At 47.8% G+C, this 25403-nt stretch overlaps 1 protein-coding gene across 3 annotated transcripts in view; it reads left to right on the top strand.

Moving 5' to 3' along the window:
• Window positions 1–25190, top strand: part of SGMS1 (sphingomyelin synthase 1) — a 278326-nt gene extending 253136 nt beyond the window's left edge. For all 3 annotated transcript variants that reach the window (XM_057308559.1, XM_048219012.2, XM_044386019.3), the window contains 4 exons: window positions 3981–4098; window positions 19324–19477; window positions 22651–22817; window positions 23472–25190. In XM_057308559.1, the coding sequence (XP_057164542.1) occupies window positions 3981–4098; window positions 19324–19477; window positions 22651–22817; window positions 23472–23651 (619 nt within the window). In that variant the 3' untranslated portion in view covers window positions 23652–25190. The remainder of the gene's footprint in view (window positions 1–3980; window positions 4099–19323; window positions 19478–22650; window positions 22818–23471) is intronic.
• The last annotated feature ends 213 nt before the right edge of the window (window positions 25191–25403 follow it).

The following is a 25403-nucleotide window of genomic DNA, read 5'->3' as shown; positions in this document are numbered from 1 at the left end:
CCGACACCATTCCCTGAGTCTTCTGTGTTGTGTGATGTATTGATACGTCAGCTTGCACTTGGAACCTCAGTTTTCCCATCTGTGAGACAAGGAGCACGTTGCATTCCAGGTTGCTTGAAGAACTAAAGGGCACAGCGCTTGGCATATAGGAGAAATTCGGCAAAACCCTAGCTGCTGTTAATAACAGCCTGGAAAACACCTCAAAAGCATTGCTTCGATTCATAAGGAAGAGGCGAGGCATGCTTTTACTGGTGAGGAAGTGAATTTCCAAGGAGATTAATCAAAATGGCCCAAGTCACCATGTGAGCCTTTGTTAAAGATGGAGCTAGCAGCTTTGTGGTGGTGAGCTCCACGTGCCTGGTCCACGCGGCGCATCCTGCCCTAGTGGCTGGTCCCGGACCTGAATCACGCCCTGGCTTCCATGACCGCGCCAGGGCTGCGGGTCTCCCTGACTCTTTCCACGATTACGTGCGCTCCCGCTCATTTGTTGCCGCTGGGTTTGGAATTATTGCTTCGTTCCCTTGCCGTGTGTCGGGGTCTATGTTTCCCAAAGCTGGGAGCCTAAAGAGCTTGCAGACCGGGTGTGAGCTCTGGAAGACTTGCTCTATGTTTTCTGGCCGTGGATTAGTTGCAAGAGACAACTTGCAGGAAGCAAAAGAACTTTCCAGTATTTTAATTTTGCACGCTGTTGTGTTGATGTCTCTCACCATTCTTTTTCTTCAGAATTTTAGACCATTGTGCCAAACGCCAAAAACAATGTACTGTTGCTAATTATGGTAGTGTTTAATGAGGTTTTGAGCACTTTCTTTGTAAAGAAGGATGTTTAAAAAGTTTAATAAAGTCACCTGTTATAGCTGTAACGTGCTCTTCCAGCAAGTCGGTGATAGTTCTCTATAAAATAGTAACACTTCTTTCATGTTTCCTTATAATCATTTTTAACGAATAAGGATTTTTTTTCTCTCTCTCAGGTAAAGTAGTTAAGAGCCCATTACCCAAACCCTTGAGAGACTGATAGAGAACCGAGGCCAAATGCAAGTCTCGGACGAGGGCACAGTCATTAGGCAGCACGAGTGGCTGGGGAGGGGCTTCTTTCCAGCGTGAAAAGAGAGACGACCCCACGGGAGGAGAACACCATTGTGCTTTGAAGAATTACAACAGTGTCTTGTCCTTGGCGTTTGCTTCATCTCCCGTAATACCTCATTAACACTCATTCTGTGGCTTTTTTGTTGCCTTGTTGCATTTTTATCCACTTTAAACTTTTTTTTTTTTTTTAAACACGCCTTGAACTTATGTCATCCCAATTTTAGTATATGTGCTGCTGGGGCGAGCACACACATCTTGAACTTTTAAACCTCTAAGTAAATAAAAATTCTCATGTGTGGAGTTCTTTGATGAAGGGAATAAATGCTTTAAGTGCATATAATTCTTTGAAACATTTTTATAACCTGCTTTTTAAAGCTTGTGCGAGAAGAGCCTGGTTTAACGTTATATATCAAAGCTCTTCTAAGATTAATCTTTAAAAAGTTAAGTAAATGCCAAAGATAAGATTCTTACAAACAGCTGCTTTCAACTTATCACCTTGTTAATATCGATAAGTCACATGGAAAAGTCACTTGACTTTTTCACTTCAAGTCAAAGAGTAATTGTGACTGAATCTTCAGTGTTTGGTACTTTTAAACTTTTTTTGCAATCTTAATTGTAATCTTTACTCAAGTGGACTGATAGTGGTCACTTTGTTTGTCTTTCGCTAAAGAGATAAACAGATCCAGATAAACCTAACAGCTTGCTTGCTTTCTTTTTTTTTCTTTTCTTTTTTTGAGTAAAGCGATTGAAGTTTATTAAGTGAAGATACAGAAAAAGCTCTGAAGAGTGAGAGGAGTCCCCACAAGGTTGCCAGAGAGGGCCTTTAGGGGTGGTTGTCTATAGAAAGCTAACGGGGAGCTTACATCCTTTTAACATCTCTCTTGATAACACCTTCAATGGCTTACTTCCTTTTTAGGGGCTGGTTATTCTTTGTGGGTCACAGGTGATTATCATAAAAACACCCACCCCGCTTGACCCACCCCACACGCCTAGGGCCACAGGGTCCCCCACCCCAAATATAACAGCTGTCTGTCTTAAATCTTCCTTGGGTGGTTCAAGTGAAATTGGAAATAATTTGTTTATTTGGGCAGGAGGGCTAGAAGAGGGCGTTTGCTTCTGAAGAAAGATGACCCTTCTATCTCACAATGGAAAATTCATCTTGGCCAAATATTTCGAGTATTCTTGGTCAGACATTTATAGGGTTAGTATTATTCTCTAGCATTGTCCCTCTTTATATTGTTTAATTATATTGTGCTTTTTGTCATACTTAAAATTAAAGGCACATCCCTTTGCAAGACAGCTTTATGCTGAATAAATTCTTGTCCTCAGAGGTAGCGTGCACAGCTTTACTAGGAGAAAGTAATACTGCCTCTGTGGTGAGCAAGTCTGACCCAGTTTCTGAAATCTGGGTCTGGGGGCAACACATGGAGCTCTATCCATACATCCTGAGTAACCCACTTGAACTGCTGTACTTAGGAATGAAATGCCAGGAGGGTTGCATGGGGCATTTAAAAAAATTTTTTTAAAGATTTTATATATTTATTTGATAGAGAGAGGGCATGCACACACAAGCAGGGGGAGCAGCAGAGGCAGAGGGCGAAGCCAGACTCCCTGCCGAGCAGGGAGCCCAGTGTGGGGCTCAGTCCCGGGCCTTCAGCATCACGACCTGTGCCGAAGGCAGACACTTAACTGACTGAGCCCCCAGGCGCCCCTATTTTTAAAAATTTTTTATTCACACAACTGTCACATTACTTTATTCCTCTTGTTAAAACAAAAAATGTAGATGATACCAGTTCTCTTCCGAAGACACACTTCAGTAGGAATGTCCGTTCTACGTAAGAATAGAGCTATGCTATAAATTAGTTGATTAAATGTTCAGTATCTGAGAGGAAAGCCTGTCCATTGTTTCTAAGATTTTTTTGTATTTTCAACTCCGGTTGTCCCAGGCCAGGAAACATTTGAACTCCTCCCAGTTGAGAAAGAGGAGCCCACGGGACTGCAGAAGAACAGGGTAGGAGTAGAAAGGGAGAGAACTTTTTTGTCCAAGGATACACTGAAGCTAGTACAACTTCATCTAATTCAAGTTAACCTATGGGGAACTTGAGGCTGGGCGAAGTCACCAGGCTCAGTATACTTGTTCACGTGTGAATATCCAACAATTTCATTAGAAGGACTCATCAGCTTGAAATGGAAAAGATTTCTGTTTCTTGCTTATTTTGTTATTCATCCACGTAACCTAGATATTTGAGGCTGGGGCTTTCCATACATGATTTCTAATGTTGCCCCGCTTTACGGGTTCAGAAACTGAGGGTCCTCTGTCAGTGGCCTGTCCCACGGCCACAGAGGTCGCATGTGGAGAGAGGTGGGGGTCAGATGCTGTTGACCAGACAGGCTCTTTTCTTGACATGATACTTTCTCAGATGGAGATCAGCTAAGAGAATCCGTACGAATAAAATTGTTCCGTGTCTGACTCAAGGTCAGAAAAATTGTGAATTCTCATTTTAATGCCACTTTTGCGTTCTGAGCATCTTCCCTTTTAATGACTGAAAACACACTCTACTCTCTAATTGTTTAAGCACAGGTGCGGAGTCGGCTGGGATGGATCAGAATGGGCCCCACTGACCCACCGGGGGAACGTCAGCTCAGCTCGGGTGTAAGCCTCAGGCTGCCTCGTCAGCAGCGGAGAGCCCTGTCCACTCCTTTGGCCACTTCACTTTAAAAGAATCAGAAACCACAACCTCATTCTCAAAATCCTCACCTCAGTCTCCTGTTGGCTCTGGTTATCACGTTGCTATTTCCAGTTCTCAAGTGATTTGGGGGTTGGTATGTCGGGTCACGGACAGCCTCACTGCGCCTGCAGAGTCATGACCGAGTGCCCTGTTTCTCCCTTCCTCTAGGTCTATCATCAGCAGAAGATTCTTCTGCATAGTCGGCACGCTGTACCTGTATCGCTGTATCACAATGTACGTGACCACCCTCCCAGTGCCTGGCATGCACTTCAACTGCTCTCCGAAGGTAAACCTCTGCTCCCTGTGATCGCCCTTCTTGTCTGTCTGTCCTCCTGCCCAGGGGTCCTCTGACTGAGGCCGGAGGTGACCGTTGCCTTAGCATATTGTCAAAGCCCTGCATCTTTACCCGGGAATGTTACTAAGCAATGTGGCAGGGCGCCCCCCTCTCCCCGCTTCTCAAAATCTCCGAGCCGGCCAGTGCACCTGAGCGGGGAGTGCACGGGTCTAGTTAGCGTGCGGGACGCAGGGAGGCTCTGTGTGTGGGTGTAGCTTTTTGGTTTCCTGCCAGACGTTTAAAATATCATTTGCTCCCTTGACATGGATCCAAGAGCTTTTGGATGCATTTTCCCTCTCTCGGATGGAAAGTTTGGCTTCCAGTGGTATGTTTTCCCTTCTTTCTGTTAATCCCTGCCATGATGATCTATGATGGCAGTGCAAGAGACACTGTCCCTGTCCCCTTGCACCCTCCACCCACCCAAACAGGGTCACTGTTCCCTGGAGGCACGTTTGCCATGTTGATATTCTCTCGTAGCACAGAGACTTTTCTTTAAAATAAACTCTATTCCTCTCGCATTGGCTCTTTCCATCAGGTTCACAAAATGCTCCTGACCCCTAACCTTTACCTTGCAATGCTTCCAGCTAGGGAGACCACTGGGGCTTTTGAACTAATTAGCAGAAGATTCAGTTTTAAAAACGTTTGCCGGCCACAGAGCTCTAATGCAGAAGGAATGGTCCCTTTGACTAGGTTGGGAGCATACGGGGTGCCATGGTGCATTTGGAATCACTTCTTCGCGGTGCTCTAGAGTTGGTAAAACACCCATGTCCTTTCAGTTCCATCTCCTTTCACTTTTGTTCTTCCCAGAAGAGAGGGTCTCTCTGCTAGAACTGGGAAAAGGAGAGCAGAAAAATGCACCAGGTTTTCAAAGTGGTGTCTTTATCATTTGAAATTTTGGATGCCTCTAAGTTACATGCTTCACTGCGTCCTCTTCCGTCTTAGACTGAGGTGTGTGCTCAGGGAGGTACCTGGTTCCCTACTTCACTGTGTTTTTGCTTCAGACTCTTCACTGAACTCTGGGGAGGCTGTCATAAAGAATGAGTGGTCCCATCATCTCTGTCAGCACCCCACCCCGCCCCACCCTGCACCTTCCGTCTCGTTCCCTCTTCCTTCCAAGAAGCCGGCCTCACATCTTCTCCAGCCTCTGTGAAAGTTCTTGAGCACTGCCTGTGGCTCCTGGTTATAGGAAATGTCTTACTATCAGTGGGGGTCCGATGGTGTGGACTCTCGGCGGGGGGCTGGCTTGATAAGCAGTGTGTTCTCAGTAGTAGGCTGACAGTTGGGATATTTGCCCAAGTTCAGTTGAGCTTCTTGAAGTCTGTGCATGGGGAAATTTCTCCACCAGGGAACGTGGCGTGCCGGGTCAGGCCCACAGTCATGGATGCGACGTGGAAGGGTTGTGCTGTGTAGACATTCTCCCTGGTCTGGTTCCGCCCCCAAGACCTCTCTCTGGCACGCCATACAGTTGCCAGCAAGCCCAAGCTTGGTTAGCATTGGCTCTCAGAGAGTCTGCCTGAGTCATCCGCAAATGCAGCCAAGGTCCCGTGGCTATAAATAGTTGTGGTTTTTCTTCGTAAAGACAGAGGTCACAGCAGGAACTGTGCAAAAAAACCCAGCCCAAACATGCCACTTGTGTATGGTGTTGCTAGAAATCCTGACTGGGGTCAGGATGGTCATTTGGAAATTGGGATATTTTTAAGTAAAAAAAACACAGGAGGGGATGAAACGTAAGCACAGCTTAGCAAAAATCATTAGTTAAAATCTAGTTACTTCTCTTGTAGAACAGGCTCTTAGAGGAAAGGATACAGAAAACAATTTTTTAAAAAGATTTTATTTATTTATTTGGCGGAGAGAGAGACAGCCAGCAAGAGAGGGAACACAGGCAGGGGGAGTGGGAGAGGAAGAAGCAGGCTCCCAGCAGAGGAGCCTGATATGGGGCTCGATCCTAGGACTCCGGGATCACGCCCTGAACCGAAGGCAGACGCTAAACGACTGAGCCACCCAGGCGCCCTGAAAACAATTTTTATTCTGAAAACGTTCATATGTCTCTCCCAGAGTAGAGAAGCTCAAACATGGGACCTCCATATACCCAACACCCAGACCCAGTACTTACCAAGACTTGGCTACATTTGCTTCATCTCATTTTTTTTTTTTTTGGAAGTATTTTAAAACAAATGTCAGTGTCATTTGATGGCTGTGTGCTTTAGTGTACATCTGAAAATTTTGGACATTTTATGGATAACTTTAATGCTGTTGGTATAGTCAACATGATCAATGGAAATATTTTGGTCTTGGCGATAACCAGTTCATGGAATATCTTGATTGTCTTAAAAATGCCTTTTTAAAAAAATGGTTTGTATAAATGAGGAGCCAACATCTTTATATTTAGTTGCTGTGTCTTTTAAATCTCTAATTCTAAGGCAGTCCTTTCTCCCTTTTTTTTTTTTAACCCTGTCCGTAACTCATAGAGATGAGGTGGGTTGTTCTGTGGAATGGCCCATGTTCTGGATTTCTCAGTTTGATTCTTTGTCGTGTCGATGAGCTTTTTTCTCTGCTCCATTTCTTCTGTAAATAGAAAGTGGACTCTGGTGACTTGATTCAGTTTGGTCTCACCTCTGTGGGCAGGAAGACTGCACAGTGAGACAGGGTGATTTCTGAGGCTGGATGGAAGAGTTGGGGGAGGCCTGGCAGCCCAAGTCCAAGGATTCCGTGGCCAGTGAGGGCTAGATGGCCACCCTGGGAGCCATGTCAGAGGGAGAGGGGGCACCAGAGAGGGTCCCAGAGGCCAGTGTGGCTGCTTCACAGCCTGGCCCCGGAGCTCATCCGTCAGGACCGAAAGGAGCCTCCCTAAGAGTTATCCGGTCCAGTGGCTCCATTCGGGGTCTCCCCAGAGCAGCCTGCCCCTGAACCGTTGCCCAGCAAGGGGGCTTCTCAGGCCGAGTCATAGGAAGAACGGAGGTTGGAGGCGGCTTGGGCTTGCACCCCGCGGCCCCACCGTGTGGCACTTGTGTTTACCTCTCAGGGCCTGTGAGCCTTGATGGGAGGCACGGCTCGGAGGACACTTTCTCGGTCTGTCCTCAGGAGCCCTCTGAGTGAGTGGCGGTGACACATAGGGGCTCTGTGGGTGCAGAATGCCACACGGAGGTAAGAAGAGAGGTTGATGTCGTCACCAGGCTCCGTCCCCTACGTCTGACCTGTCTGCTGACCATTCCCTTCGCAGGCCTGCATGAGGAGTTGAGCCGTACTGTCTAACGTGCCCTTGAACTTGGTTCTGCCGTCCTATTAAGCCCCGTCGTTGGCATACTGAATTCTTCCCTTGACGCCAGTACTCACTCCGTGTGGCTTCTAAGAAAAGCGGCCCAGCGGGCCTGCAGGAGTAATTATGAAGATTGTTCCCATTGTTCGTTTGATGGCGGTTCACGCTTCACCTGACAAGATGTAGTGGCTTGGAGAAGCGGTCGTGGGAAATGAGGAGGACGGAGAGTGGGCCTCCTCCCGGCAGTGCTCCTGCCACAGAGATGAGCCACGGGGAAAGCTGGTGTGTTCGGTTCGGGCCGCGCTTGTCCCGGAGCCTCGTGGAGGCGGGACGGGCTCGCGGCGGGGGCTGCCAGTGTCTGATGCTGGATTAGCCTGCTGAGCTCATCAGAGCTGCGCTGCTGGGAGCGTGTGGACTGAGCGGAGCACACCCTCTTGTCATCTTGGCCCTGTTGTTTAGGATTCCATTTAAAAAAAAAAAAAAAAAAGCAAAATGCAGAAATATGTGAGAATTCTTCAGCATTCTTAGCTTCCTGTAAGAAAGTTTTTCTAACTGTTGTAGCAAACTCCGAAAGGAAAAAAAAAAAAGCACCCCACCCTGGGCCCCGATACACAGACAGCCTACGGCCGACGGAGGAAATAATGTCTGCTGTTTTCAGCTCTCATCTTAGTAGTTGCAGGAGTGAACCCGTGGCTCTGTTTAGAGTGAGGTGTTCTGTGGTCTCCACGGTGCCCTTAGGTTTGCAAACCTTGGAGAAGAGGGGGCTTAATTAGAGCAGGGACACGCACTCCTGTGACACCGTGTTTTAGGTGGCATGACCCTCCTGAGCTGGGAAGAGCCCCCTGGTGGCCATGGGCTGTGTTGGGTGGCATGGGGCCCATAACGGTTCAGCAGGACAGGAGAGGACAAAGTAAGGACAGAAGGGCTTCGTAGCCTCCTCTGCTGTCAGTGATCCTGTGTCACACGCACGAGAGAGGTCAGAGCCCCTCCCGCACCCCGCAGCTGAGTGGTGCTGGCCCCGTCCCCAGGCTCCAGGGCCTCCGCTCTGGCGCGAGCCCAGGCTCCCAGGGCGAAAGGCCCCGCACTTTTGGGGACCATGTGACCTTTCTGGGGTGTTCTCATGCCCTCGGGGCAGCGTGAGTGTGGCAGGCCGCCCCCCTGCCCTGACCGGCCTTGGTGCTGTGATTCACCTCCGCGACCCTTACCAGCATTTGTTACCAAAGCAGCTTCATGTCGTTTCGTTCAAGTGCATGGAACCTAAATTGTGCCTGATTTTACCTCCTTTTCTGCTCACTTCCCTGTGTCTTACCGTCAGCATAACCTGCCTTTTTGTTTGTTCTCACTTTTACCTGTTCCTTGCAGATAATTCCCAGAGCCTTCCCCATCGTGAAGCTCTTCACCTTCCTCTGTCTCTCTCCACGATTCTCTTCCTTTTTCGGGGACCAAAAAAAAAAAAAAAAAATGGACTAAATTATTTTTTTCTCTCTTAAAAAGATTATTTTTTCCATTTTAAAGAAACTACTCATTTATTATAGATACGCTAAAAAAATACAAAAAGACGAAAACTTTTACCCTCACTGCTGGCCCTATTTACTGTTGACGTTTCTGTATTAGTCCTTTATGTACGTTTGTCTTCATGTTTCTGATTGTGCTTTCTGTACAGTTGTTCCTGTTTCTTTATAGTGTACGCTTGATATATGCAGTCTTACATGATTTTGTAAACTTTCTAAATGGTTTTTTGTTGTCTTATTTTGTTTTCCTGAATCTCAGGCTCCACACCCAGTGCAGAGCCCGACGCAGGGCTCGATCCCACGACCCTAAGAGCATGACCTGAGCTGAAATCAAGAGTCGGACTCTGGACCGACTGAGCTACCCGGGAGCCCCCTAAATGATTTTATTTAAGGGCCATCACCAGGGAGACTCGCTCTCCTGGATTGTGAGGCGGGGAGATTGTTTTGATGCCCAAGCAGGTAGAGTGCTTCCTGGATAAGCATTTTGAGAGAACCGGCCTTGTGTGGGGTAAATGTTGAGGACTCACAAAACGATACCACAGGTGTCCCCCTCCTGGGCACGCAGATGCCGTGACAGACACATAAGCCAGCAGATTGCTCTGACTCGCTGAGTCCTGCCCGTGACAGCGTGTGGCGCCCCCAGAAAGTGGTGAACACCGCTGGGTGTCAGCTGTGCTGAGGGGATGCCGTCTGAGCCAGGTCTCAGACGAATGAGTAGGAGTTTGCTGTGTGGAGCCGAGGGGCAGAAGGGTGTAGAGGGGGTGTGGGCAAGGGAGTGGCGCTGGGTGTGGGACCCTGTGACGAGCAGCCAGAGATAAAGCCAGAGAGGCATGTGTGGACAGACTTGAAGGGGTCTCGTCACCCTTTTAAAGAGTTAGGAAGCCAGGAGCGGTTGGAGGAGGAGAAGTATGATGGGGTCACGTGTGTCCCTTAGAAGAATCCCCCACGATACAGGAAGGAAGCTGTTTGGGAGGGAGGATGGAGGATCCCACAGTGACACCAGTCCTATGTCCCCATTCCTGCCAGCTGTGATCCCCGTCGCCCTGTTTGCATTCAGTCCTCCCGAAGGCGTTGGGGAGAGACTGCATTTGCTTCAGGGACACTCGACTGGCCTGCTGCCTCCCAGGTACCACCGGTTCTTAAGCGATGAGGCAAGGAGTCGGGCTGCGTCTCTGTTGTGTGCGTGAGGGAGGCGTGGTGCTGTGGGCCGGGCAGAGACGGCCGTGTTTGGGGGACGTGGGGAAGGGGACAGAGGTTTTCAACATGGCAGCAGCCAGCTCGTGTGAAGAGGTCACCAGAGTCAGAAAGCATCCAGCAGGCATTCCAAGGAGCAAGTCTCCGTGAAGCATTATCCGTTGTGTCACCATGCAGGCGGGTGGACGATGGGACTCGCGTCCTGAGGGAGGGATGCCGGAGCTGCCTGGACACTGCAGGCCAGGGCGTTCATTCAGAAGCCGTATTTCCTGCTGGAGAGGTTCCCATTGGCCAGGTTTGAGATTGTTGGAGTATCCAGTGAAATAAAGGCAATAATTATAATACATCAGTAAAGAAAAAACCTTTTAAAAAATTAATGTTAAGGGCAAAAAAGTTCAACTCCTAGATGGAAAAGAAATATTGCTATTAGAAAATTGCCATCTGCGGTGACTACAGGAGTAATTCCAGCAGGAACCAAGAGTGGGTCCCGAGGCCACTGGGTGAAGAAAGGTTGGGGGTATCCTATTTACATAAATTAAGGAAAACACAAATTCCTGATTAATTAGAGAGGGACAGAGGTGTGTATTCAGTGGAGAAATCTGGTGGATACTCCCATAGCCAAGTGACCAAACCAGTCACAGGACAGTTATTATCAGACGCTTTTCAGTGTGATGTGCTATGGAGAACACACCATTTCTGTAATATTCCTGCCAATCACATTGACCCTGACTTTGAGCACAAAGAAACAATCCAATAAAACCAAATTGAGGGACGTTGTATAAAGAAACTAGACTGGACTCTTCAAAAATGTCACTGTCTAAAAACAAAGACTGAGAAACAGAAAAATTAAGACTATGTCAAGTGGCCTCGAAATGTATCCTGTGGCTGGACCCTGGATCGGGGTATAGATGCGCTAAAGGACGTGCTGAGACCTTCGGGAGCCTGAGTCAGGATGTCTGTAAACTGCGATCCTCCTGCCTCGTTGTTACGCGTTTAGGAATGTGGCGATGGAAGAAACTGTCCTTGTGGTTACGTATGGGGTGAAGCACCCTAGTATATTCAGCTTGTTCTCACGTGGTCCAGGAGAGAAGAGAGCGAGGAAGAAGCAAATGTGACAAAATGCTGATAATTGATGAGTCCAAGTGAAGGGTCTGGGGCTGTTCGTCATACAGACGATGCCCGCCCACAGGGGCCCCTCTTACGAGTGTTTGAGTTTACCGTGGTGGGCAAGCGACACGCATGCCGTAGGAGCCGTGCATCCAGTTTTGTGAATTTGGATCTTTTCCTGGGCTAGCCCTCCTTTCTGGTGAGGCTGGAGCCTCAGCGCCCGGCCAGCCTCTGTTCTCCTTGCTCGGGGACGGTACTCAGTACGATCCACGAGACAGTCAACACTTGGTCATAAAGTGGGCTTTGCATTAGATGGTTGGGCCCAACCGCAGGCTAACAGGAGCGTTCTAAGTGTGTTTCAGGTCAGTGAGGCTAAGCCCTGAGCTTCGCTGGGTTGGTGATAGTCAATGCATTTTCGACTTAGGATATTTTCAGCTCACTATAGTTTTATTGGACTGTGACACCGTCGTAAGTCGAGGAAGATCTGTACTCTGTAGATCTAGAAGTTTCCTAATGAAAATCTGAGGGAATTTTTTAATTTTTGCTTCACAAACAGGTAGGGTGAAAGGATCTCCCCAACACTTACAGCAAAGATAATTTTGTTAAAAAGTAATCATGCCTTTCTGACATGCTGGATTTCTTTAATGGGACAAGTAAGAACATGGGTGAATGACTTTGAGATTTCATGAAGCTTTGGTAAGTCTCCTTACTAGAGGCCGTGAAAAAAATTTTAAAGTTTTTACTTGGGGGGGAAGGAAGGCTGGTTGGGGATTAGTGTTTCATTGCTGATAATTATAGAGGCAGCCCTCCTCCCCCCAAAATAAAAAAGCCAGCCTAGTAGAAGAATGGATGGAGACATTTGATAACGGAGAGGTACAGAGCCCCAAATCCTTTGGAGCTTAATGGACGGAAAAGTTGTTTTTAAAGTTGCATATGTGAGTTCTAAGAGGATGTATGTAGTGAAATCTCTACATCAGATCAGTGGAGGTGGATACGATATTTGTGGATGAGGCAAAATCTTCCCAGGAATGAGGCAGTTCCCACATGGAGGAGGAGTTCAGAAAAGTCTCTTGTGAGCACGGACGAGAATCCGTGAGGGCTGCGTGTTCAAGGAGCACGCCCCGAATTTTGCGTGCTGGGTGCTCGGCATGGAGTTCTCCCTGAAGGGCTTGGGGATTGGGGTGCTGCCTTAAGTTGGGGCAGCACTTTATAATGTCAGTGGTCACTTCTGCCAGAGATCCTCTCACTTCGGGCGGTGAGGGCTGAGGGCGAGGAAAGGTAGTCCTTGCCGTCCTACAGAGGAGAGAATTCTGAAGCGAGAACGGGCAGGGCGTTGGTCCAGAGCCCCCCAGACGCTTCAGCCTGACCTGGGGCTAGGGTCGGATGTGCGCTCGTCCTTGCTCCCGTGAAAGCAGACTCGGAGACGTGTGGAGCATCGCTCGAACACAGCACAGCGCGAAGCAAGGAAAGTTACAGTCAAGTCGAAAACACCGCGCTTGAGAAGGCAGAAAATGTACAATTGGTGTGAAAGATTTCCGTGAAAATAACTTTTATAGATATGGGGAAGTTTGGTTTAAAAGGAAAAAAACACTCGGGGAAAAAAGGATCTCTGGGAATACTGGTGTGCACCTGCATCGGAATGACGTGTGTGGTGGATGGGATTTCGTGAGAACAGCAGCAGCGGCCTGGGGATGCTGTTCGGGCTCCGTCACTGGGGGAGGCGTTGGCAACCATAACGGGCTCTTCGTAAGGACGCAGAGGCAAGCTTGCTTGGGTGAGAGGAAGGATCTGGATCTGATCCCAGCTGACTCACTGTGGGAAACAGGGAAAGAGCCTCTCTGCTCATTTGCTTATCTGCAAAACGGACCTCATGACTTCTGCACCAGCCACCTGACAGCCTGGGGAGGATAGGACGAGATAACTAATGGGAAAACTCTGTCGAAAAGTTTGCATCTCTGTACGAACGAAAGCTAATGTTTTCTTATGTAAAACCACCCCACCGGTCCCTTTTCCCTGCCCAATCAGGTGAGAGTAAGAAGGTGTGAGAGGTGGTGAGGGCACAGGTATGAGATGATGAGGCCGCTGTGATGCCCGGAGCTTGTGAACACACTGCCTGTTCCGTGCGGGCCTCAGGGTCACACGGAAAGACATTCTCTTACTCCTGTTAGTTCTGTGTGCCCGTCACTAGTTTAGGAGGGCCGTGTGCCAGGTGAAATCCAGGGAGTGGCAGAGTTCTGCCGGTGTTGGCTGTGTCATCAGGGCTGAAGGTGAGGGGAGACCACAGCATGTGGTGCATGCTTCTCAGCGGCAGGCTGCCCGGGGCATGATTGACCTGGGTTCTGCAGATCCTTCCGTTCCTCGATGCTGGGTCCGTAGCGGGTGTGGACTGTGGTCTGCGAGTTTCAGAGCAGCTTTCTGGGCTTGGCGTGGATAGACAAGAGTGAGTTTTCTGTGTGGCAGTGAGATGGTTCTTCAGGAATGCGACAAAAAGCTCCTTGCCCTGGTGGTGGTAGGTGGGTTCTTTGAATGAATGAATGAATGAATGAATGAATGCTTTGAGAGATGCCCGGGTCATGATAGCAGGTATTACCTCCGTTAGGTACGAGGCTGCTCAAGGAAAAGTTACTTTATGTGTGTCTAGGCCGTGGTTTGTGCAAGCTGGGGTGGGGGAGGGGGGGAGACCGGCCCCGTGCAGGTGGCGTGCGGTTTTCTCGATTGTCCACAGATGGCGTCCGAGAACTTGGACCCCCTTCCCAGCTCCGGCACTGAACAGCCAGGGAGCAGGACCTGCTGTGCTGACTCCCCAGGGCTGCTGTGAGGTGAGGCCTGGGAAAGGGGCGAGGATGATACTGTAGAGCGTTTCTGCCCCACGGCTCACTTTGAGCCATTCATCACAGTTCTGCCAAAGCCACAGATTCGTGCAGCATCGCGTGATGAGATCTGGTTCCAGGTTTCCCCTCCTGGGCCTGTAGGGGGTGAAGCTCAGTGCATGTCCCTGCTCTTCAAATGCAGGACACCGGGTCCTCTGCAAACCGAAGGATGGCGAATGAATTATCGTCAGAGCGCTGTGTTAGTCAGCACTGAAAAAGTACTGTTTTTGTTTTTTGGTTCTTTTGTTTTGTTTTGGTTTTTGGTTTTTTACAAACCACAGGCTGCCTGGTTTCTAACTCCTAGAGTGGTCTGTGTTGTTAAGAAGCCTCTCCTGCCCGGACTTGCTTTCTGTGCCTTCTTCTTGCTTAAGTGATTTGGCCTGTTTACTTAATTTCTTAGCCATTCATTAGATATTGAAGAAAATTGCTTGATTTTTACCAAAAACTGACTTTTCTGTGTCCCTAGGAGACTGTGATTCACATAGTGGTATAGATCGGAGATCTCTTGTCACAGCTTGTAGTTTCCACTGAGAAAGTGAGCATGTGAATGTCCCCCCCAAATATCTCTGCTTTCAAAAATGAACATTCAAAAGCCTGCTAATGGGGGGGGGGTGTTTATAACCAGTTTCAGTGGAAGAAGCACACTCCATGCTGTTTCCCACTGAATGCAAGTCAAAAACACTAGGCAGAATACACAGAGTGGTGTTTTGAGGACACTAAAAGATAGTAGTAGGCAGATTGGGGAAGGAAACCAAAATGAGAAGTATGAGAGATAAGCCAAGAGTTTCCTTTCTTCCCATATGTCCTGCCTGCACTCGAAGGCACCCTGAATCCCACCACTGCAGACTTCAAGACAGTCCCTCTCTTTCTAGCCCAAGGAGCAGGAATGGAAGTCCCTTTGGGACAGAGACTGGGGGAAAGCCTACCAACTTCCATGCAAACCCTGTTAACATGTGGAATGTACATTCTAGCCTTTAAAAAAAAAAAAAAGCATAGATAATTATACCAAATGTTTTGTCTTCAAGAGGAGAAAATGTTTATGATGTAAACCTGCACAGGCATTGTAAATTAGTTTTTCCTAATTTATTAAGCAGTTATAGGGGCGCATGGATGGCTCAGTCAGTCATGATCCCAGGGTTCTGGGATCGAGTCCCACGTTGGACTCCCCTGCTCAGTGGGAAACCCGCTTCTCCCTGTCCCTCTGCCCCTCCTCTGCTGCTCGCACCCTCTCTCTCTCTCAAATGAATAAATAAAAAATCTTAAAAAAAAAAAAAAGGCAGTTATAGCCTAGTTGGGTGTATTTGAATCTCTGTAGTGTGAGTCCAGTTCATCCCCTCAGAGTGGGCTCAGTACATCCCAGAGTTATTTGCAGGGACTCCTGCTGTTTGCAGAACGGGCAGGGCCTGGGCTTCGAATAGCAAGGGAACAGCTCATTAATGACCATTCCTGGGTAGATAGCTTCCAGTTTGTTGCTTTTATAAATAAGATTACAGTGTTTCTTCATAAAGCTTTCTTTCCTCTTTGGGGTCATTTCTCTGAGGTAGACTCCTAGAAGCCACGTGAAGGGGTCACAGGCTGCACTGTTGAGAATGCCGGTCAATACTGATGCGTTTTGCAGGGGATTTGGCCGATCGTGATAAAGCTGTCAGTGTCCAGGCTGTAGGTGAGGAGGTTGAGGGGTAGACTGGTCAGCTCCCTGGGGTCACACAGCTAAGTGGCGGAAGCCCTACCTGCCTGCTCTCCTGCGCCCCTGGCGGCCGCATCCAGCGTGTTCCCTCCTAATAAGGGAGCCGCTTTGAGGAGATGGGCCACCCTGTGCCTGCCCTCCCCAGCGGCCTGCTTCTGTCAGCTTTGCTAACTTGACAGGGGAACAGTGAGCTCCTGTTAATGTCCATTTGTATTTCTCTTTGTTTGACAGAGTCTCTCTGCCTCCATCTGCTCTTATCCTCTGTCCACTGATAAATTTTGTTTCCTACGTTGGTCTTATTTACTTGATTTATATGCAGTGCACAGGAAAAAGATGGTAACTTGTTTCTGCTCCAATTGTTTGGCAGTTTGTCTTTTACTTTGTTTGCTTTTTTAACCATTAAAATTTTTTACATGGCTGTAACCATCTGTCTTCTTTTCCTGTGTCCCACTAAGCTAAAAGAAACTGCCCTCCTCGCAGAGATTTGACCGATGTGGAGAGATATTTTTGAAAGCAAGCTTAGGTGTTATAGGGGCACTTGTAAGAAATGCAGCATTAATTTCTGGCTATTTTTTTCCTCAATGCTACGTTTACCTTGTGGTTTCTCCCTCCTCCCTACACGTACAGGTTCCCCACGAATATTTTGGTGCTAAAACGGGTGGGCAAATTATGGGGTGATGGTGCCTGAGAGTAGGATTTCTAGTGTAAAAAACAGAGTTTTAGAAGGACAGTCTGAAATAATATAAAGTGAAAAGCTACCTAACCTTTTTTGCCATCATTTTCTTCTTTATCCATTGTTATGCCAGAACTGGACCAAACTTTCAATTTAAAACTTAAAAAAAATTTTTATCATGTTTATACACACATACAATTTAAAATATAAAATGGTTCTGCAGAAGTTGTTATGAAAAACGTGAGCCCCAACCCTGACCCAACTCACTTTCAGCTCTTTTAACTGAATCTGGTGGTGTTTGTACCTTCATATCTTTTCACTTTTTATGGGTGGGGGGTGTGTGTGTAAGTGACATGGCGGTTCTGTGTACTTTTCTGGTGGAAATCTTAATTGACCTCCTACGGGGAGGCCAGGACTGAGGGTCCTCGGTGCCCCAGCCCGAGTTCCGTGCCTTTTTCCGCCGCGCCCTGTCCCACCATGGGCTGTCACACTTCCTACCCCCTCTTCCCCGTCTGGTTCTCTGTTCTGATTTAATGCCGTACCCAGCGCTTACATTATGAGTTTGTAAATGCTCTTTGTAGCCAGCTCCTGTCGGCCGCTCTCGTTACATTCCCGCGCTGTATTTTGTTTCCTGTAGAGTTAGTGACTGCCTTGCTTTTTGCTCTCTTCGTTGTCTGTGCACATCCATCCCCCATGTGGTGATGTCATTCAGTGCTGTCGGAGGCAGTGCGCTCTGTTGGTGTCACCTCCCCGAGGACAGCCCTCCCGCACCCCGACTCGCCCCCTGCACTGTCCGCACTCACAGCCCCTCGGCTCTCCCTTTATTGGCGTCCTAGCGGGTCCTGTCTCTTCTTTTTTCTGCATTTACTCCTTTGCTTTACAGAGCTTATCCTTGCAATTTCCTGAAAACAAGAGGACATAGGTGGTAAATACCGTGAAATCTTGTGTGTGTGAAAATGGCTTTAGTTTATCCTTTACTGTAGGGCCAGTTATAATATGGCTGGGTATAGGATTCTAAGTTGGAAATCATTTTCCCACAGAATTTGGAGGCATTCTTCCAAAGCCTTGTTTTCCAGTATTGTTTTTGAAAAAGCCTGACTCTTGATCCTTTGTATGAAGCTTGTTTTTAATTTCTGGAGGTGTTAGGGTGTCTTGTTATGTAGGTCTGTTTTCTTCTGTTGAGCTGCACGTTCACTGACCTTTTGAGTGCGGGAATCCATGCCGTCTGTGTGATGTGTTCAACCTGCCATGTTAACTAGAAATCCGGATACATTTCTTTAAAGGAAAATTGTAAAAGAACATGTATTTCCCCAAGCCTGGACTGTCATCAGTGAGGAGCTGAAAAGGGTCATCATGATCAAATTGGTCAACTAACCAGAATTTTACAGTGTGCTGACAAGTGTAATCACAGGCAAGCACACATTTCGTTTGACCGAGCAAATAAAAATTGCACTGAGTTGTTTAAGCCACTTATGACTCCAGTGTGCGGCCCAGACATGCCTTCAGAGACAGGTGGATTTATTTATGAACTTTTTTCACTCTTATTAAAAGGGAAAAACATGCAGTTCTACCCACGTAATTTCAGAAGACTGAAGGCACACCCACCTCTGTCCCTTGTCTGGGTTCGGTCGTCGAATGTCACAGACCAAAGTCATCTTGCATTTGACTGCTCCAGTCTACGGTGCTTCAGCTGAGTTAGCCCAACAGTTGTGCCCAAGCCGAGCACTGCAAGTTTTCCTGATATTTTTCCCAAAATGACTCTGGTAGTAAATCAGTCAGTGACTCTTTTTCTATCGGTATAATTTTAAAAGTTGGGCAAGCGTCTGCTGAAGTGTGCTGTGGAAAGGGCTACCATCCAAGGAACATTCTGAGGCCACGTGCTTCATCTCTAGGACCATACCCCTTCCGAGCACTGTCCGAAGAGCAGTGAATGCTGAGCGGCGGGGGGTCTTCATGGTGGGGGTCTTAGGTATCTCAGTATGAACTCATAAAGGCAGATCGCTCCTGTGCGTTTCCTGTGCACTCAGCGTCCACACTGAGCACTTCTGTGACCAGATGTGGGGGAATGAATTCTGATGCTGCCTCCCTAGAGATAGTGTCAGATCCCAGAGGCTAAAGGCTCCGTGTCACACTGACTGTCCCCACCTCTTGCTTCAGACAGTCCCAAGTCCGGGTTGTCCCCGGGGCTTCTGACCCCCCAGCTATAAATTGGAGGTTCCTGTGACCCCTCCTCAGGTTTGATTAATTTGCTAAACGTTGCTCACAGAACTCAGGAAAGCATATGACTTCCTAGATTTCCAGTGTATTATAAGAGAATATAACTTAGGGCAGCCAAACGGACGAGATGCTCTGGGTGAGGTGTGTGGGAAGGGGATGCAGAGCTTCTGTGCCTTGTCCGGATGCGTCACTCCCCCTGGAACCCCCGTATCTGGACTCTCACCAATGTGGAAGCTTTCTGAACCTTCATCCTTCTGGATTTTTGTGGAGCCTTCCTTATGTAAGCGGGATTGATGAGGCCATTGGCCATGGGTGATTAACTCAGCCTCCAGCCCCTCTCCCCTCCTTGGAGGTCGAGCCCCCTGAATGTCTGGTTGGCTCTCCTGACGTCCGGCCCCCATCCTTTGGGGCTTTCTGAGAGTCGCCTCGTTAGCGTGCACTCCAGTGTGTCCAGTGTGCTGAACAGGGCTTGTGAGGAATAACCAAAGACACCTTCATCTCAGGAAGTTCCCAAGGTTGTGCCAGGGGAACAAAGTCAGAGACCAAGTATGTACTTCTGATTAGAAAATCACCGTATCGCGAACAGTAATTCAGAACAGTAGTAATCATGGCGCACTTCCATGCGGACCAATAACGGATCTTGTTTTCTCTTTTCCCACCAGCTTTTTGGAGACTGGGAAGCCCAGCTGCGGAGAATAATGAAGCTCATCGCCGGCGGTGGCCTGTCCATCACTGGTTCTCACAACATGTGCGGGGACTATCTGTACAGTGGCCACACGGTCATGCTCACGCTCACCTACTTATTTATCAAAGAGTGTAAGTGCGCGGCAGCCTTCTGCGACACCCAGCCCTTTCCCCGGTCTCTGCGGAGTCTCCTGCAGGAGGGCGGCCCCTCTCCCCACCGCGCCCAGACACCGTGGCCCCCACAGTGACCTGTGTGGGAGGGGTGTCTTGTTCCCTCAATGTCAGCGTAGCATTTGGGGTGCGTTGGAGCTGCTGGAAGGAGCCAGAAGGAAATCTCCTAAGACCAGAGGAATCGGGTCAGGCCTGTCTGGATGTGATGGTAAACCGTGTGTTTTCAAGCTCCCGGCCCTCTGCCCTAAGCCATGGGGACAGAAGGGGCTCGATGACATCCCTCATACAAGCCGTGGGCTTGGGGACACTAAATGAGGCAGGAATGAACAGGAAATTCCCTTTAAAAAATGTACTTAGAATATTTTATTATGAGATACACAAAAACAATACTAAATACGCCCCTGTCCACAGCTCAGGTGTAATAGATGCTAGTGTTTTCCGTGTCAGTTTCATTTTAACCCATTAAAAAGCAAAACGTTACTAGATGATGAAGGCCTTTCATTCCCTCCCCTCCCGTTTTCCTCTGTCTTTTCCATGCATGTTTTGGTGCTTTTGTGTCATGGTTTGATGGTTTGTCAAATCTACGTACTGGTGTTACGTTCTCTGTGGTCTTCTTCCCTCTTGCTTCCTCTCAGACGATACTGGTGAGACATGAGGCTCTGGCTCATTGTAACAAACCACAGCTTATTTATTTTTCTCTGTGTAGAAAACTCAGTTGTCCTAAATATTTTATTGTTAAAAACAGTCTCTATGAGCATTATTCTGGCAGTTTCCATGAAGGATAGTGAGTAGACCCAGGCGGCCGGTACCTCGGAGGAGGGACACACACATGGCAGTCCGGACGTGTCTTGGGAGTGAGTGTGTGGCACCGTCTGGAACGTTGGTGTGGTTGGAAGTCAGAGCAGTGGTCGTGATGAGAAGTCACAAATGGACCAATAAGTAGGAATCAGATCATGGAGCGTGCCTTGAACCACGAGAAGGAGTCTAAACTCCATTCTCTCAGAGACAGGGGCCATGCTGTCCTATTCCTCCTCCAGAGAAGGAGAGACCCCTGCTGGAGCAGGTGCAGGGTGGGTGGAGGGGACAGGGCTGGAGAGCAGGGCGAGAGTGGGGGACTGGCTGCTGCCACAATCCAGGGAGGATGTGGGGTGGTCTGAACCACCGTGACGGTGTTGGCATTGGCGAGACGCGGAGGGAGCGGAGAGAGGTCAACAAACAGGAGTCTGCAGGGAGCAGGGCTGACTGGGAGCACAGGAGACAGTTGAAGACCAAAGGCTGGAAAGCCCAGTTTTGGTCTTTTTTTTTTTTTTTTTTAAGATTTTATTTATTTGACACAGAGAGAGAGAGAGCACAAAGCAGGGGGAGCAGACCCCCGCTGAGCAGGGAGCCCTCCGTGGGGCTCGATCCCAGGACCCTGGGATCATGGCGTGAGCTGAAGGCAGACGCTTCACCGACTGAGCCACCCAGGTGCCTCAGGCCAGTTTTGGTCTTAAACTAGGGGGATTTTAGAAAAGAGGAGCTGTGCTCCAGGGCACCGGGAGAAGGGAGCATAGGTGTTCTGCTTGCACTTGGCATGTGACCAAGTAGAGTGAATTCTAACAGTTTCTGTTCAGAACTGTCATGGCACCATCTTGCCCTTGTGCCGGGGTGAGCTGGCCGTGGCGGTGGGTGCCACGGAGGCCTGGTGTAACCCCCCAGGGGAGCACTCCTGCCCCCTGCTGATTGTACTGCAGTGGGGGCTAAGCCTTATCCTTGAAGGAAACCCAGCTGCCATGTTGGGAGACTGGGAAGACTGGGGTCACAAATGCGGATTTTGAGTCCTGATGCTATCACGAACTCTGTGACCTCGGGGACCACCTTTAACCTCTCCAAGTCTCGGTTCCCTCATCTTTAGAATGAGCTGCTGGTAGCCACACTCTAGCCGAGGAAGAGGTGGTAAGAATGAAAACAGACGGCATATGTGGACTCCAATAGAGTTGCATGAGGAAGGAACAGTAGCTGCTATTGCTGTGTTGTTAGGGTGCAAATATGGCTTCTCCTGGGAGTGGAAAATAGACCCCCCCACACCACTCCATTTAAAGCCAGAAACCTCCCTTCACCTTCTCTGTTTCTGATCTTGCTTCTCCTGTTCAAATTTTTAATTTTTTTCTTGGCACTTACCACCTTCTCACATACCATCTAATTTACTTAGTTATTATGATTATTTTGTATTGTCTCTCCTCCGTACTAGGACGGGACCTGCCTGCAAAGGCAGGTTCTTCGCCTGTTTTGTTTATAGATCATGGTAGCTAGAACATCTCCTATCACGGGCACATAGGAGATGATCGGTAAATATTGGCTAAATGGATGACTAGTTCTTGGACCCCTTGACGATCCAATAAAAGTCTGAACGTCCTCCCCCCTGGGTAGGGAGGATAGATCACAGGCAGGTGACATTGCCACATAAAACGGAAACCGTCAGACCCTCTCCGGCCCATGCTTCGAGGACACAAGAGGGGAAGGCTTGCACTAATAGAGATTCTGATGCTTCCCCCCAGGGGGGCTTCCAGATCGAGGTATGGACGGGTGTTTCTCTGACCCTGCCCTGCCTTTGAATGCACTTGGACCCAAATCCCCAGGCGTCTGGATCCTTTCTTATTTCTACTTGAGAAACGAGACTCTCAAAGACTTTCAGACTAGCGTATGGTCGCAGAGCTTGGGAAGCAAATAAGACGGTTGCATCGGTTATGACTGCCCAGTCCCCATATAAGGGTCTCTAGACCGAAAGGTATTGATTTTTGTTTAGAGCATTAACCCCAAATGATTTACAAGCAAATTGACTAAATGGCAGTGGGCGGGTTTAATAGAGCGTGATGCATTAGCCTGTCAGTTGCCCCTTTAAACTGTATTTGGGATTATAGGAATCAAGCAGTAACCAAATATAAATTACAGTTGCTGATAAAATCATAAATTAAGCTGCTGCCATTCTAACCTTGGTTATGTATAATCTAAAGCCCTTGGATTTGCTGCCCACGCGACGTGTTTCCAGAAGGAAAGATCAGATTCCCTGGGTGCGGAAGTGGTCATAGAGGCATGGTTGGTGCCCTTAGCGGGGCTGGAACGATGGGGCTATTGTGGGTGTCTGCTCTCTTCAGATTCCCCTCGACGACTCTGGTGGTACCACTGGATTTGCTGGCTTCTCAGCGTGGTTGGGATCTTCTGCATCCTCCTGGCCCATGACCACTACACTGTGGACGTGGTGGTGGCGTACTACGTCACCACGAGACTCTTCTGGTGGTACCACACGATGGCCAACCAGCAAGTGAGTGTCCTCCTCGCGGGATCGCCGCTTCCCTCTCCCCACCCCCACCCTCCCCTCCCTGGCCTGGTGGTGCCCGCAGGGCGAGGGGAGGGCGCAGAGAGGCCACGGACGGCGTGGGGTTCTCTCAGAGGGGTCGGCGACTAGGATTGGGTTGTCTTTTGTGAGGCTGACCCACTGGAGAGTGAAAAGTGAACAGGGGATGTGTGAACGCAGTGACACGGACATTACATCCTTCTAGAACGAGTGCCACCCTCCCGCCACCCCTGACAAATGTCTGCTTGGTGTCCATCCCCCCCAGCCCTCGCCCCAGCTGAGTACTGAACTTCCATCACAGAAAAGTCACCAAAACACTGATGGAGGGATATATTTATGGATAAGAGATAGTGTAAGGCCCGGGTTGTCCGTGCGCTCCCGGAGCTGGCGTTGTTTTCCTGCTGGGGTGTGGTCCAGTTAGCAGATGAGCTCAGAGCGGCAACGTGCGTGTATAATGGGGGCACGCGGGGCACACAGGGTGGGTCTGGGGTCCTCTGTGAATTGGAATAAGGAAACCATCTAAACTCCAGGTGGAAGATGGTTAGCAAAATGCGCATGTTCCTTTGGGGGCTGAGACGGGCTTGTCCCCCTGACTTGGTTTTCCTGTCCTTGTTCTCCCAGGTGCTAAAAGAAGCTTCCCAGATGAACCTCCTGGCTCGGGTGTGGTGGTACAGGCCGTTTCAGTACTTTGAAAAGAATGTCCAAGGAATCGTACCTCGCTCTTACCATTGGCCCTTCCCGTGGCCGGTCGTGCACCTGGGCAGACAAGTGAAATACAGCCGCTTGGTGAACGACACGTAACGGCCGCACACGGTGGGGAGCGAGGAGCTGTCCGAAGTGCTAAGGACTCCATGAGAGAAGATGCCATAAACAAACACCTCCCTGATCCTGCTCTCTTTCAACCGTTACCTTGACTTAACCTATTGAGTTACCTGGTCAGCACTGTGATCTTTTTTTCTCTCCAAAGGACCTGCGTTGGACAACAATAAAGAAAATTTAACCTATCATGCACTGTACACATTTTCCTGTTCATAAGTTTGGGATTTCCATAACCTGCGACCACCATGTTCCTTTGTATATGATGCAACAGCATAAATGTGAGCTTTTATATCATCAGTTCTGGTCTTTCCAGGCACATCTGGAAATAAAGCGTATTATTTTCTTGGGAAAACATACTTTTCATATCTCTTGCCCCAAAGATTGGGCTGTAAGCCATTTTCTAGCAAATGTCTCTATGAAGGTTTCTAAGTACCTGAATGGGGTTCGATTCTGAAATCTTTCTACCTGTTGCACCGATATTCAAATAAAAATGACAGACACAGAAAGGTTCGGTAACTTTGGGTTTTGTAAAAATCAGCAGAGAGAGTGTGTCAAAAAGTGCAAAAAAAAAAAGATTCTGTTATAAAGTGATTTTCTAAGTATTTCCTAACTTTATTTTTCAAAATAATGTTATGAAAACCAAATTTAAAGATTTTTACATGTCAGAGAGAAGAGAGTTAAAATTTAGAAATGCTTCTTGGGAGAGAAATTTGTCTATGTTTCTAGTGCCTTTCTTGTCTTGATTGTATGGTCAGTAGGCAATCTTAAATGTTTTTATTTAAAATAAAATATTCCATGGAAATATAAATGTATGTATACACTACTAAATTTTGCATTTATAGCTAAATTAAATCAGAAGACTGCTTGTGGTTTTTAATCGCTATGAATTAAAGAATGGGGGAGTTAAAGTCAGAGCCCGTTCCCATATTGTGAGCAGGTGGCAATGACACGTACCACTTAAATTATTTTATCATCTATTTGGTAGTTCGATTTTAACTATACAATGAAAACAGCCATGAATACTTTGTTTTTAAAAAGAGAGTTTTGAAAATGATCACTTAACTAAAACTTGAAAGCTCTAAATTAGTTATCCATACTCTCATGACAATTTTGTTGGTAAACAACAAAACAGAGATCTATTTCTTTAAAATATATTTGTGCAGAAACTGCATGTAACTCTAAGTTTTACTCCTGACATGAGTATGTTTGGGGAAGTATTCTCTTCTATACTTGCCAATGTGGAGAACAAAATAGTTTTTTAAGAATGAAGAAGTATATATATCCATTCTGTATTTTACGCAGCAGAATTATCTTCCGTAGGGTTTTTTTGTGTATTCACAAGGTGATATTTGTATTGTAAAACAATAATGGTGAAGGAAATAAAAAGGCTTTTAAAATTTTGTTTGTTTTAAATATTTGTAAAGTTATTATTCCAGAGAGTATACTGATATCTTAACAGCTTACCTAGATCATAAATTAATCAAAATGCACTTTTTAATAAAACCTGATACTTAAAGTAAATGGCTGTCATTTCTAATGTGTTCGCATCCTTCCTGAAAGTTGTCGACGAAGTCATTAAGGCAAAGGTAAAAAACTGTGTTGTGTTTGTTCTTCACCGGGTTTGTCTGAGACCGGGCCCGTGGCAGTCCTGTTTCTTTCCCCTTGAGGTTCCTGAAAGTGGACGAGTGAGTGTCTTTTCAAAAACACATAAACAGGATCAAAGGCGAGTTAAAT

This window comes from Ursus arctos, unplaced genomic scaffold (assembly GCF_023065955.2).
Source record: "Ursus arctos isolate Adak ecotype North America unplaced genomic scaffold, UrsArc2.0 scaffold_7, whole genome shotgun sequence".
Classification (NCBI taxonomy): Eukaryota; Metazoa; Chordata; class Mammalia; order Carnivora; family Ursidae; genus Ursus; species Ursus arctos.
The sequence above is the reverse complement of the archived record's forward strand: the minus strand, read 5'-3'. Positions and strand labels throughout refer to the sequence as shown.